The following is a 12,610-nucleotide window of genomic DNA, read 5'->3' as shown; positions in this document are numbered from 1 at the left end:
ACATCCTGGGGAGAGTCATGGGCTGTCCTGGGCCAGATATGGAATAACCCTGCTCAAAAGCTAAGGAAGCATATTTCTGGTGTGGCTAGGGAGAGCCAGGACCAATGCATAGCTCGCAGACCTTCCAGATACCCCACTCGCATCCCACTTGTGAGCAGTTTGCAAGACAGATCCCAATCTGGGTAAATAGCCACCAAGCTCTAAGACTATTTGAAAAGACCCCTGCTACTAGGATCTGGGGCCTCAGGGATCCTTGAACCTTCTGAAATCACAAGCAAAACTGCATGTCCCCCCACATATATATTTTCCCATGGAGAGGCTCCTTGTTTTCATCTGATTCTTGGGAGAGTCAGTGCCCACAAAGGTTAGGAAACCCTTGACTTACATTTTCCCCATCTTTTTCCACTAAAAATTACTGAGCACCTACTATATGCAAGCTGGGTCTCAGGTAGAAGGAATTTGAAGAATAATACCAGCCTCTTATTTCTGGCCCCTATGTTACACTGGTCAGAACACGTTGCCATGTGACTCATTATCTCCTCCACGCCTCATCCCCCACAACTACTCTGAAAAGTGACCAGAACGAATGCTATCCTGTATCCCAGATAGGAAAACCGAGGCTGAGATCAGGAAGGAGTTCACTTCAGCCACATCCAGAACTCAGGACTCAAAGCAAGTCCCAACACTTGACACAGTGTTCACATACATACAGTCTGCGCTCGATATCGTGGAATAAATCATTTCCCAGAACGGGCGGTCTTTTGTTCAAACTTGGGTAAGAAACAAGGAGATAAGCTGTGTCACTATTGTCTGATAATGTGGACAGAGCCTGCCCTACAGACTCTAGGCTGATTTTAATTTTTTTTCAGGATGGAGGTGATGGTTACTATCCTCATATTGAGGTGAGGGACCATGGCATCTGTCTCTTTGTCCTCAATTGTGGGATTTGCTGACAACAGAGTGGGAGCATGGGGACGAGCGGGAGCACGGGGAGTGGTAAACAACAGAGCCCCTTCCTCCCTGGGGGCCTTTCGAGAAGGTACTCATCCTCCTGCCATTTCATGAGGAAAGAAACTCTTCCTTCCAAACCCAGTGAGCAGTCCCCCTGGACTGAACCTCGGGAAGCCCCTGGCAGAACCTCTTGGGGATGTCAGAGCCCCATTCTGCAAACCTGAGTGCCTCCTCCAACATGACAGCTCAGAGAAGAGATAGATTTGCCCAAGACCCCCATCACAGCAGGGATGCCAGAGTCCTGGCCTTTGTGGGACTGGGGACAGCAGGAGAGCATACCTCAGTGTACCAGATGGAAGCAGGTGCCTGGGCGGGGGGGTTCCTGGCCCTGCCTCCTTGATGCTAAATGAATGGGCAAGGCCCTCTGGGAGTTTGGCCCTGCAGACATTTGAGACTTACCCGGACCCATGCTGGGTTCAGGAAGGACACAGACCAGATGCCATCCCTGCCTGGGAGATGTTTCCAGTCCAGGAGGAAGAAGGCAGGCCCAGTTGGTTTGAACTGGAAAGCAGAAGGTGAGAATGTGGGCACACCTAGACCATGTTCCTCAAGTCCAAGACACCATAAATGGTAACCCACACGAGCAATGGAATTAGGTTCTTGCTTACCAATTGTACACTTAATCCTGATTCCACAGACCTAAAAATGGGTGCCCAAGAATAAAGGAAATGCAGAGTAGTTGAGCATTAACAAGCCTGACTCAGGATATACTTTTTTAAATTAATTTATTTATTTTTAATTAATCTCTATGCCCAACATGGGGCTCGAACTCAGGACCCCAACCAAGATCAAGAGTTACATGCTCTTCTGGCTGAGGCAGCCAGGCACCCTAACACTTTCTATTTTTTAAGTGCAAGACAATGTATTAAACACTTTGCAGACACCATGAGGTGGGTAATTTTAGACCCAGTTTATGGGTGATGAAATGGACTCAGGGAGGTTAAGTGCCTGGCCCGAGGTCACACTGCTGGTGATTGGCAGAGCTGGCAACCAAAGCCTGCCTACCTGACCCTTGAGCTTGCACACCACATTCCACTGCCTTCCCACTATGAGAGAAATACAAGCCAAGAATGGGGAGAAAACCCAAGGGGGCTTCCTGGAGGCGGGGACATCTGATAATCCCACCCAGAGGGCAAGAGATGGGAAGAAGCCCCACTCCCACCTAGTCTGGGTCACTGTCTCCTGGTCTCGAAGTCCCTTCAGCCTCAGGGGACTCCTTACTCAGCATAAATAGATCACCTTAGAAAGATTTCTTATGGCCGCTACCTTGGGGACAGTCCAGCCTCCATGGCCTCACCCACAGGTTTTCCTGGCCAGGCCTCCAATCCACGTCCCTAGCCCTGGGGCTCAATGCATTACCCTATACCAAACTCCCCACCAGCCTCCTTGCTATTCTGAACACCCAGACTCTTGCCTGCCTCCTCACCTTTGTTCAAAGCCTTCCTCCCACCAGAAATCCCTTCCCCATCTCTTCCTACCCAAGTCCCACCATTTCTCGGAAGGCAGCTTCTCTCAAGTGCTCCCTTCTCCCCGCCAGTCTTCCCCGATACAATAGAACAACTCCTAGCCTCTGGCCCACAGTTGGCTCTAAGGAAATACTGCACTTGGAGGTTTCTTTTATCTCTCTGAGTGAACAGGGAGGCTTAAGAATGGGGCCTGGGGCCACCTAGGAACCACACACAGATCTGGGCTAAATGAAACAACTACTACAAAGTAATAGTTGTGTTCATGACAAAGTAACACACAAAACACATCCTCACCCAGGGCCTGGGGCTGGCAATGGGGATGGATCAGGGGTGAGGGGAGGGTCAGGGAGGACTCACGCTTAATCTTTTGTGCTAAAAATCTGAACCTTTGACATTTCTGACCCTACCTTTTGATACGTGAAATCCTCAAACCTCTCTCCTCTAAAGTCTTAGCTGTGTGCTCCTGCAGCAGCAGCTCAGGGATGAACAAAGGCAGGAACGCAGACCTAGGTTGAGGAGGCACGCACAGGGAAGAGGGAGACCCCACGGGCACCCCCTATTCCCACCCCTCCTGTTGACCTCCTTTTCAGGACCCCGAGGAGAACTGGGCATCCCGGGCCTAGAATCTTTGTAGATTTGTGACAATTAATAGGGCCACGGCTTTTCCCGGAGGCATGACCTTCAAGGAACAAAGAAACACCCCCCCCCTCCACCTTTGAGGATGGGATGTGGACTTATCACAGCCCAGCCAGGCGCAGCCTAGGAGGCCCCGGGCCAACGTCCAAGACTGGAACAGCCCATGGGCCTGTCAGGCCTGCTCTGGAGGAGGAATGAGGGAGGGAGGTGGGAGGTCAGGATGGAGGACTGGAGACGCACAGAAAACTTCCACAAAGGCATCTGAGGAGGCCTCTGCGCAGATGGGGAGACAGAGCCTGGTGGCTTTAACCCATCAAGGAGTCGAGGGCCCACCAGAGGGCTGGGCACCCCCTCTGCCAGCTGGTGAGGAGCTTTCCTACCCCCTGGTCAGACCGGAAGCCAGCACTGGGCCCCAGCACCACGGCCAGCCACTGTGCCCGGCTTCCTGGGCCGCAAAGAGCAGGTTGGAACCAGAGCCCCAGGCCTGGGAGGTTCAGAGCCCAGGGCTGACCCATCCCCTGTCTGTTCCCTACCAGACCAGCCCCCACAATTCCAGGCCTCCTTCATCACCAATGTGTGGCTTTGGTCAGCCAGAAGGGACTACTCATGGCTGCCCAGCCCATCTCCTGGAGATGGTAGGAGGCTCTGACCAGCAGGTGGAGGAATAGGGGTTATGAGTGAGGTGTCAGGGTAGGGGTTAGGAGAGCCCCGACATTAGAGGGTAGAGTTAGGGCAGCCCCTCTGGCCTCTGACTTCCAACTGTTCTGCTCTCCTGAGTGGCCACCCATATGCCCTACCTTCCACATAAGCCATTTCACTGTGCCCTCACCCTAGAGTTGCCAACTCCCAAGTGGGAGGTTTCTGTCCACCTCTCCCTCTTGCTCCGCCCCATCGGCGGTCGTCCTGATGTCAAAGCTCACCCCAAGGTCCCACCTTCACCCTATGCTGTCAGTGGTCGGGGCAAAGTGTATGATGCCCCAGAGACCAAAGGAGGTGGTATGAGTTTACACCCTGCATCACAGGGTCCGAAGTCCCCTCATGAAAATGCTCAGCTCTACAAGAGGGAAACTCACATCCACCGTGGGATGCAGGACGTTGTGGGGGCTCCTGGGCCTGTGGGTGGGCGGTGATCAGCTGCAGCGGACACCTGCTCAAGCCGGTCTGCACCACTCCTGCCGCTTACAGCTGAAGCCAAGCTGAGACAGGAAGACCACAGACTGGAGGCCAGGAGAGGGAGGGAGAGGAAAAGGAGACAGGTTCATCCTGTCACCTTCCCAGAATTAGAGTGTCAGGTCTCTAAGGACCCTTAAAGATCAGGGTGAAGACCTCTGCTTCAGATGGGGAACTGAAGAGGGGCAGGTAACAGGTGCCTAGGGTCACTTTTTATCAAAAGGCTAGTACTTGAACCTGAACACCCAGGCTCCCAGGCTCCATTCACTGCCCTGGTTTGGTCGCAGACTGGAGTGCAGGGCTGAGGGCCAGGTGGGAGCTTTGAAGAAGAGAGGATGGAGACAGAGCAGGAGAAAGTCACTGAAGGCTCCTGGTGAGCTCAGCCCCGCCCCACCAGGGCTCCTGCCCCAGGCACACAAAGAAGACCATCATCCATTCAAGAAGGCCAACCTGAAGCTATAAAAGCTAGTGCTTTCCAGAAGTCTCTTCAAGGTAGATGGGTTTTGTCTGAGGTCATGCAGCTAGCAAGGAAGGCAGGATTGAAGCCTGGATGGGCACAAGGGGCGCTGGGTGTCCTCCGGCTGACAAGTGGACGCCTGCAGTAAGGGACCGCATGGCTCCTCAAGGGAGGTCCTCGCAAACATGGGCACACACAGAGGGAGTAGGGGAGTATGGGGTGTGTCACCTCTAGGGTCTGCCGGCCTTTCCACTAGCCTTCTGCACCCAGTTTTGAAGCCCCCCGTGGCATGGGCAGCTCCTCATCCTCTTGACTACTCTCCCCAACCCAACCTCCAGAGTAAGGGGCTGACCACCCTCCCCTGGCCTGGGTAGGCTGTTTCTCCCTCTCCCGCCATCTCTACCCCTGCCTTTGAGAAATGGAAGGAGCCTGAGTCACAGCTGGCCCACTGGGGGCCTGGGGCAGGGGACTGAAAAAAGGCAGGTTGGAAGGTGGAGAAGGGAAGCGGCTAGCTGGACATGCAGATGGATGGCCACGGGAGAGTGGGGCAAGAGCAGGCAGTCCTCTGGGTCAGGGCTCCTGGCTGGGGCCACCACTGCGCTGAGCAAGCCCTAGTTTCCCGCAAGGGCAGAGCCACCATTCAGGCTTTGCCATGCCAGGCTCCCGGCTTCTCCCCATCCACAAGCTGCCCATCCCTCCCAGCCTGGCTCCCTCCACCAGGGCGCAGTTAGACCTCCAGCAGGGCGGGAGGCCGCCCGCTCCTGTACCCCTCTGTCTCTCTCTCCATGCCCCATCACTCCCCAGGGGAAGAATGACCAGAATGAGCAGTGCTTTGGTCTGTGATGGTCAATGTCTTTACTTCTAAAGCATACATTGGACTCACTATATATTAACATCAAAAGGGGCTATCTAAAATGGAGTCATTCTTTTTAAAAATCCAAATTTTCACATTTTTATATAAGATCCAAAATGACATGAAATTAAACTATACAATGTTATGAACAGTATAACAACTGCTTTTAGAAAGCAAAAGGAAAGGGAAAAATTAGCAGTTGGGCCTGTTGTCGGCCTGGGTTCCATGTCTTTTGAGGCATTGTGACTGAGAGCCAGCACCGAGGGCAAGGACCAGCCCCTCTCTGCAGGCACAGGAAGGGAGCCCAGTCCCAGAGAGGAGGCGGATGTGGGCTGTTCAGCCTTCTCAAGGTGAGAACGAGACAAGGCAGGCCTCCCTGCTCCTCTGGGCCCTTGGTGTGAGCACTGATTAAAGTCTTTCAAGACCCACGCCCAAGGAGGGCTGGAAGAGGGCGGGGCAGGGGCACAGCTGGGTTCAGAAGAATCACTTTGATAATAAAGGTCCTTTGGGCTTCCCAAGGGCCCCCACCCCCGCTGGCCAGCAATCTCAGTCAACTCCAGGCACCTACTGGCTCCCTTAACAGCCCCTTCCTTGGCCTGCTCCCTATTGCTCTGGGCACCCCTGACTCCATGAGCCCCCGGGGGCAGGGAGAAACCTACAGGGACCCCAGGAGGACCCCAGAGAGAATCTCTGGCCTTGGAAGTCAGTGGATAATGTCCAGGGCACCTTGGCAGCGAAAGACCCCCGGGGTCCAGGCCAGGAGCCAGACTGATGGGGAGGATTCCCAGGGGCTGGGAGAGCACTGTGGAGTCAGAGTCCTTTCACTTCCTCCACCCTGGGTGCCCAGGCCCGGTCTTAGCCCAGAAGCAGAGCTGGGGCAAGCTGTTTGGGGCCGCCCTTGACACTTTGGTTCACACATTCAAGGGGGAGGGCACTTGTTTCCGTCCACTGGTAAGATCATGGACTTGGCTCTGCTTCCTCCCAGGCACCAAGGTGGTCTAACAATCCCCTTCTTTCACATCAGTAGTTCTGTCAGGCCAAGAACACACTCCCCAGAGCTTGGAACCATGCTGCAAAGGTAGGAGGGGCGCTTTCTGTATAGCAGGAGCAGCCCTCAGTACGAAAGCTGCCTTTCCTCCTCTCCCTGTGGACGGCACTGTCCCTGGCTGAGTGTGTCAAGGGAGAACTTTTCTGCCTCCTCCCTTCTGGCGAGGCTGATTCTCTCCAGGCCCACCCCGCTCACAGATGTGCAGCCCTCCCGTCTGTCTCCCTGTCGGAACCTGGGAGGCCACACCGGCCCCTAGCTGGAGCAGATGGAGAGGCCTGCAGCTCAGGCTCACCCGTCTGCCCTTCCTGGTCCCCAGGACTACATCACGAAGCTGGCCTGCTCCCTCAAACAGCGACTTGGAGGACAGCTGCCCTACATCCAGCCCACAAACGGGATCTAGCCCTTCTCCCAGGCCTGACCACGACCATCCTCTTTCCTACCCCATCTGGTTTCTAATTAGGCTGAAAAGTTTGGGGAGGTGGGGCTGACTCCAATCCCTCCTTGGGGTGGATTGAGACAGTCCACTTGACTTCCAGCCTGGTTCCAGGCCCCCAGAGATAAGGGAGGCTGATGGCTCTCAAGTAAGGGAATCCTGTAATGGGAAAGAGGTTTGTGGGATCAGGGCCAGCCACAGCAATCTGGCTCCCCACACCCTACCTCCAGGCGGGTACCAGGAGTGCTGGGCACCCCCATCCAGCCTCTGCCCATACCCTCCGGCTGCAGAGGGCACAGCGGGTAGAGTGCGGGGCAAGGACCGTTGGGGGCGCTCGGAGGCGCGCATTTGGGCGGCACTCAGGGCAGGCAGGCAGCCACCTGGTAGGCGCCCTCGGCAGCCGCAGCGGCGGCACTGTGCTGGGCGCTGTGCTCCTGCAGCAGCGCCACGTCCAGGAAACGCTCGCCGCACCACACGCACTTGAACTGCTGCTCGCGGGCGTGCACCCCCTGGTGCTTGTTGAGATGCTCGCGCTGCTTGAAGGCCTTGTCACAGTTGGGGCACTTGTAGGGCTTCTCACCCGTGTGCACCCGCCGGTGCCGCTGCAGGTCGGACGCATACTTGAAGCGCTTCTCGCAGTCCGGGCACTTGAGAGGCTTCTCGCGGGCTGGGTCACAGCGGTGCTGCACGAACTCAGACGACGAGAAGAAGCGGCGCTCGCACAGGGTGCAGCGCAGCGGCTTCTCAGCGGCCGAGCAGTGCGCCAGCTGGTGCTTCTGCAGGGCGGACGCGCGCTTGTAGGCCTTGCTACACACCGGGCACTTAAAGGGCCGCTCGGCCGCGCCCGGCAGGCACTTGTGCCGCAGCAGCTCGGCCGACTGGTCGAAGCCCTTCTGGCACACAGGGCACTTGAAGAGGGTCTCAAGGGTGTGCACGTGCTGGTGGTAGAGCAGGTGGCTGGGCTGCCCGAAGCCCTTCTCGCACAGGCCGCACTTGAACGGCTCCTCGGCCTTGTGCGTGCGCCGGTGGCGCATGAGCGCGTACTGTTGCTTGAAGCCCATGGGGCACAGGTCACACTTGAAGGGCCGCTCTGCGCTGTGCGTGCGCTCGTGCTGCCGCAGGTCCGACGGCCGCTTGAAGGCCTTCTGGCACTCGCCGCAGCGGAACGGCCGCTCCCCGCTCGGCGTGCACGGGTGCTGCAGCAGCTCTGAGGACTCCTTAAAGTGCAGCTCGCACACGTTGCAGCGGAACAAGTGGTGCTCGCCCGAGTGCGCGTACATGTGGCGCACCAGATGCGAGCGGTGCTTGAAGGTCTTCTCGCACACGGCGCACTTGTACGGCCGCTCCGAGCTGTGCGTGCGCTTGTGGTGCACCAGGTGCGACGACTGGCTGAAGCTCTTGTCACACAGCGTGCACTTATACGGCTTCTCGCCCGTGTGGATGCGCTCGTGCCGCGACAGCTCCGACAGGTGCTTGAAGGGCTTCTGGCAGATGGGGCAGCTGTAGGGCTTGTCGGCCTGCTCTCCAGGGGCCACGGCAGGCGGCGGCGGCGGTGGCGCGGGGGCTGGGGGCAGGGGGGTGGCGGCTGCAGCGGCTGCCGCGGGTTCTGCCGCCTCCGCCGGCTTGTAGGTCTTCTCGCAGATGGAACACTTCACCAGGCCGCTCGTGCCGCTGTGCGCGCTGTGGTGCTGCGCCAGCGACGTGAGCAGCGAGAAGCCCATCTTGCAGACGCCGCAGACGAAAGGCTTCTGTTCGGCCTGCACGCACTGGTGTTCCAGCAGGTCCGTGGCCTGGTGGAAGATCTTGAGACACTGCGTGCACTGGAAGGAGCGGTCGTGGCCCGCCAGACACTGGTGCTCGTGCGGGCTGGACAGGTGCGCCAGGTCGTGGCCACACACCCCGCACTTGGGGCCCGGCTCGCTGGCCGCCTGCAGGGGCGCGTGCTGCGGGGGCTGGAGGCCCGGATCTGGCTGCAGGAGGATGCCGTAGACCGCACAGCCCAGGGGGTTCTCCGCCGAGCCCGGGGGCAGGGTGTGCTCAGCCAGGGCCGGCGGGGGCTCTGCGTGGTGCTGAGGCTGCGGTGGCTGCGGCTGCTGCGGCTGCGTCTGCGGGGGCTGCTGCCAGCTCTCCGACATGCTTGGGAAGATGAAACAGGGTTTGGAGAGTAATGGCTTCAGTTTCCCGCTTAAGGCGATCCAGCCCAGGGAGAAGCTGCCCAGGATCAGGTATGGACCAAAACCTCAGACAAGGCACAGAAGAGGGACTGGTCAGACAGCCCGAGGCATTAACCTAGGCGGACCACAAGGCTCTGCCTACAGGCTGGCGTGGCTCTCTGAAGCAGGGTGCCCTCGAGGCTGGAGGGGCTCTGCCTTCCCCGATGACTGGTTCTGGAGGGAAGAGAAAAACCGTGAGCTTCACAGAGAGATACACAGCTGGTCCCTGGACCCCTCTCCCCATTCTGCCTGCACTCACCAACACTGTGGACACATCAGGGAAGAGAGAGGAGTTCCGGGCTGGAAGACCCGCTCTCTTCACACAAGACCAAAGAAGTTTGCTGAGGGCTCAGCCCCTCGAGCAAAGAGAGCTTCCTGCCTCTCCAGCCTCCAGCCAGCCCTCTTTAGTCAGCTGTCTCTCAGATAAGGGTCTGGGATGATCTTGCCCCTAATACCAAGAAGTCATAAATTCTGCTCATGCTCCAAAGGAAGAGGGAGGGCCATGACGTCCAAACCAATTTCAGCAACTTAACTTTTTTTGCAAATAAAATTCTTACTTGGAAGTCCAATATGTTATTAGATAAAAGCAGAGAGGCACTGGTGGAGGACACCCCAAGGCCTTCCAACTCCTTTCCCCTGGCTGCCCTGAATCTCAACCCAGGACATCCCTGCTCAGGGTAATAGCCCACTGGGACGGAGAACCAGGCCTTCTAGACCTGAAGCCCCAATGGCAAATGGCCTCAGGCAGCCAATATTTAAAACAAGTAGAGGAACTGAGGACCATTTCAAAAAACTTATTTTGTGGGGTGCCCGGGTGGCTCAGGTCGTGACCCCAGGGTCCTGGGATCGAGCCCCGCATTGGGCTCCCTGCTCAGCAGGAGGCCTGCTTTTTCCCTCTCCCACTCCCCCTGCTTGCGTTCCCTCTCTCACTGTCTCTCTCTCTCTCTGTCAAATAGGTAAAAAGCTTTTAAAAAAAAATATTTTGTGAGGGGCTGACCCACATCCCTCTCAACTATCCCCCAGGCCCTCCATCCTGACCACTGACCACGTGCCTATTCTTTGTCCACACAACTGTTAGGATGGCCTTGCAGAGACCTGAGCCAATGTAACAATGATTGGTCCATAGACCCACCCAGCCTGGAGGTCTCCACAGCAGAACATCCTGCTCTAGTTATCTCCCAGAGCACCCAAAACTCCTAAATCCTCCAAATCACAGTGGCCAGGCCTGCAGGAAAAAGTAGGCAATCAGAAGTTTCCCTTGGCAATGTGGAAAGAAGCATGCTAAGCACAGAGCATTTCTCCTCTTCCCAGGACAACCTGGAAAAGACAACCTTTCCAGAGACGACTGCCTTCCCTTGCTCCAAGTCTCTAACATTTTGGGTAACCAATGGAAGGTAAAGACCACCCATCCCAGGCAAATCTCTAACTCACCACTTTGTGGCAGCAGAAGGTAATGACAGCGAGAGGGAGGAACTTTTAGAATTACATGCAACCGACTTTCAGGTTTCCAGCTTCTCTGCCTCAAACATCGAAAAGTTTCTAAGTTTTCTCCTGAAGGAAAAAGGAGAAAAAGGGGGATGCCTTCAAAGGCCAGCCCTGTCTCTAACTGTTCTGCCCAAGAAACCTAAGAGTCAAACCAAAAACTGTCACCCACAGCACCTTCCAGGAAGGAAAGAAGGAAAGGAGCCCCGCTCGGGGTGGAAGCAGCAGGTTGCATGAGCAAGAAGGTAGGAAGCCTCCCCAGGAAAGAGGGAAGAGGGGCTACCCTGAGCTCAGTCTAGGTCCGGATGTGCCAACCCAGATCATTTTTCCCCCCTCCAGCATGAATGGCTGCCAGAACCAGGGTTCCAGATCCTGGGCCCCCAGCTCAGCTGCCCACCCTGCCCTTTCCAGAGGTGTAGCCCCGAGGCCTTTCTGATCGTGCCGCAAAGAGGAGAGACTAGGATAAGGGAGGCAAAGGGAGGCCCCCACCTGCGCCCCACGCCAGCCCTTCCTCCTCCCTGGGAAACCGAATGAAAGGCGATCACCTCCCTGCCGGCAATGCCAGCCTGCCCAGCTGGGCTGCCTCCTGTCAGCCCTCACCAGGAATGGCCGGGCCGCTACGGGCCAGAGGAACCCGCCCCGCAGGCGATTGGGCCCGAAGAAGGCCCCAGGGCCGCAGGCTGGGCCCGGTTAGGAGCTACGCGCCCTGGCTGGCCTGGGCCGCCCCAGAGCTCAGGAGGCCGCCGGGTCGGGCCGGAGGTGGAGAGGGGGAGGTGGTGGTGGCGGGCGGGCCGGCTGGGGAAGGGGTGCGGCGGGCGCGGGAGTGGCCCCCAGACGCAGCCCCGAGCGCCCCGCCGCTCACCTGCTCCAGGCCGCCCGCGGGGTCAGGCGCGGGGCGAGTGGCGACCGGCTGCTCTCTCGGCCGCCCCTTTATTCCGGCTCCAGCGGCGGCGGCGCGGCCTACGCGCACTGCCAATCCCCGGCCTCGAGTAGCGGCGGCGGCCGGCCTGGGGGCGGGGAACCGGCTAGCGGCGGCCGGAACCGAGGAAGAGACGTGCGTGGCCGGAATAGCCGGGCCAGGGCGGAGGAGCGCCGGGAGGGCGGGCGGACGGACCGACGGCCTTGCAGAGACCGGCGGACAGGCGGGCGGCGCGGGGGCCAGGGAGGCGGGGCCGGGGGAGGAGCGGCAGCCGGGGCGGCGGCGGCTGCAGGAGGAGCGGGCGGCACGGAGCGAGGCCGCCCCCTGCCGGGGACCCCGCGGCCGGGCCGGGTCGGACAGTGGGGCGTGCGGGGTGGCTCTCCAGTTGCCTGCCCTGCACGCCTCAGCTGACCCAGGGAGGGCGCCCCGCTTCCCACCAACCTGCTCGGCCTTAGGGGAGGAGGCGCGCCCGGCCCGCGGCCCGACGCCCGCTCTTGAAAGGAGGGGTCTCCTAGACCCTCTGATCTTCTGGAACTGACCCGCCTCTGACTAATCAGCTTGCTCTTAGGAGACGGGCCCCCGAAGCTCGGACCCTGGACCAGCTTGAGGAGGGGTGTCCCGGACCTCTGATTCCGTCTGGGCCTCGAGGGCAGTGATCTCCGCTGGGTCTAGGGCGCTGACCGCTGATCCAGCGACCGTCCGTGGCAAGGAGGTCTGGTCGCGGATGGCTGCTGACAGAGGAGCGAACAGAGAGGTCAGGGCCCAGAGCGATCTGTGAAATGGGCACACAGAGGCTAGGTGTGGGGTTCCGGAAGGCTCCAGGTAGCCGTGAAGGCTCTGCAAGCTGGCAGGCGGCGTGGTTTGAGTGGTAGAGTCCCGCCAGAGTCCTGTGGGGCCCCGCCCCTCCAGGCCCCGCCCCGAG

General features: G+C 58.4%; 1 protein-coding gene across 5 annotated transcripts; it reads right to left on the bottom strand.

Moving 5' to 3' along the window:
* Window positions 1–5,671: 5,671 nt before the first annotated feature.
* Window positions 5,672–12,570, bottom strand: ZNF319 (zinc finger protein 319). Of its 5 annotated transcripts, XM_047711089.1 has the most exons (5): window positions 11,632–11,769; window positions 10,719–10,838; window positions 10,420–10,512; window positions 9,364–9,461; window positions 5,672–9,210 (listed from the first exon to the last, which is right to left on the bottom strand). In XM_047711089.1, exon 5 carries the CDS (start codon window positions 9,207–9,209, stop codon window positions 7,434–7,436), a length of 1,776 nt encoding a protein of 591 aa, XP_047567045.1. In that variant the 5' UTR covers window position 9,210; window positions 9,364–9,461; window positions 10,420–10,512; window positions 10,719–10,838; window positions 11,632–11,769; the 3' UTR covers window positions 5,672–7,433. The 5 variants fall into 5 exon arrangements, with proteins under 5 accessions (XP_047567045.1, XP_047567044.1, XP_047567042.1 ...); XM_047711088.1 differs by lacking the exon at window positions 10,420–10,512; XM_047711086.1 differs by lacking the exons at window positions 10,420–10,512; window positions 11,632–11,769 and adding an exon at window positions 12,130–12,570 and having other exon boundaries at window positions 5,672–9,461.
* Window positions 12,571–12,610: the final 40 nt, after the last annotated feature.

The sequence above is a fragment of the Lutra lutra genome, chromosome 17 (assembly GCF_902655055.1).
Source record: "Lutra lutra chromosome 17, mLutLut1.2, whole genome shotgun sequence".
Taxonomy (NCBI): domain Eukaryota; kingdom Metazoa; phylum Chordata; class Mammalia; order Carnivora; family Mustelidae; genus Lutra; species Lutra lutra.
The sequence above is the reverse complement of the archived record's forward strand: the minus strand, read 5'-3'. Positions and strand labels throughout refer to the sequence as shown.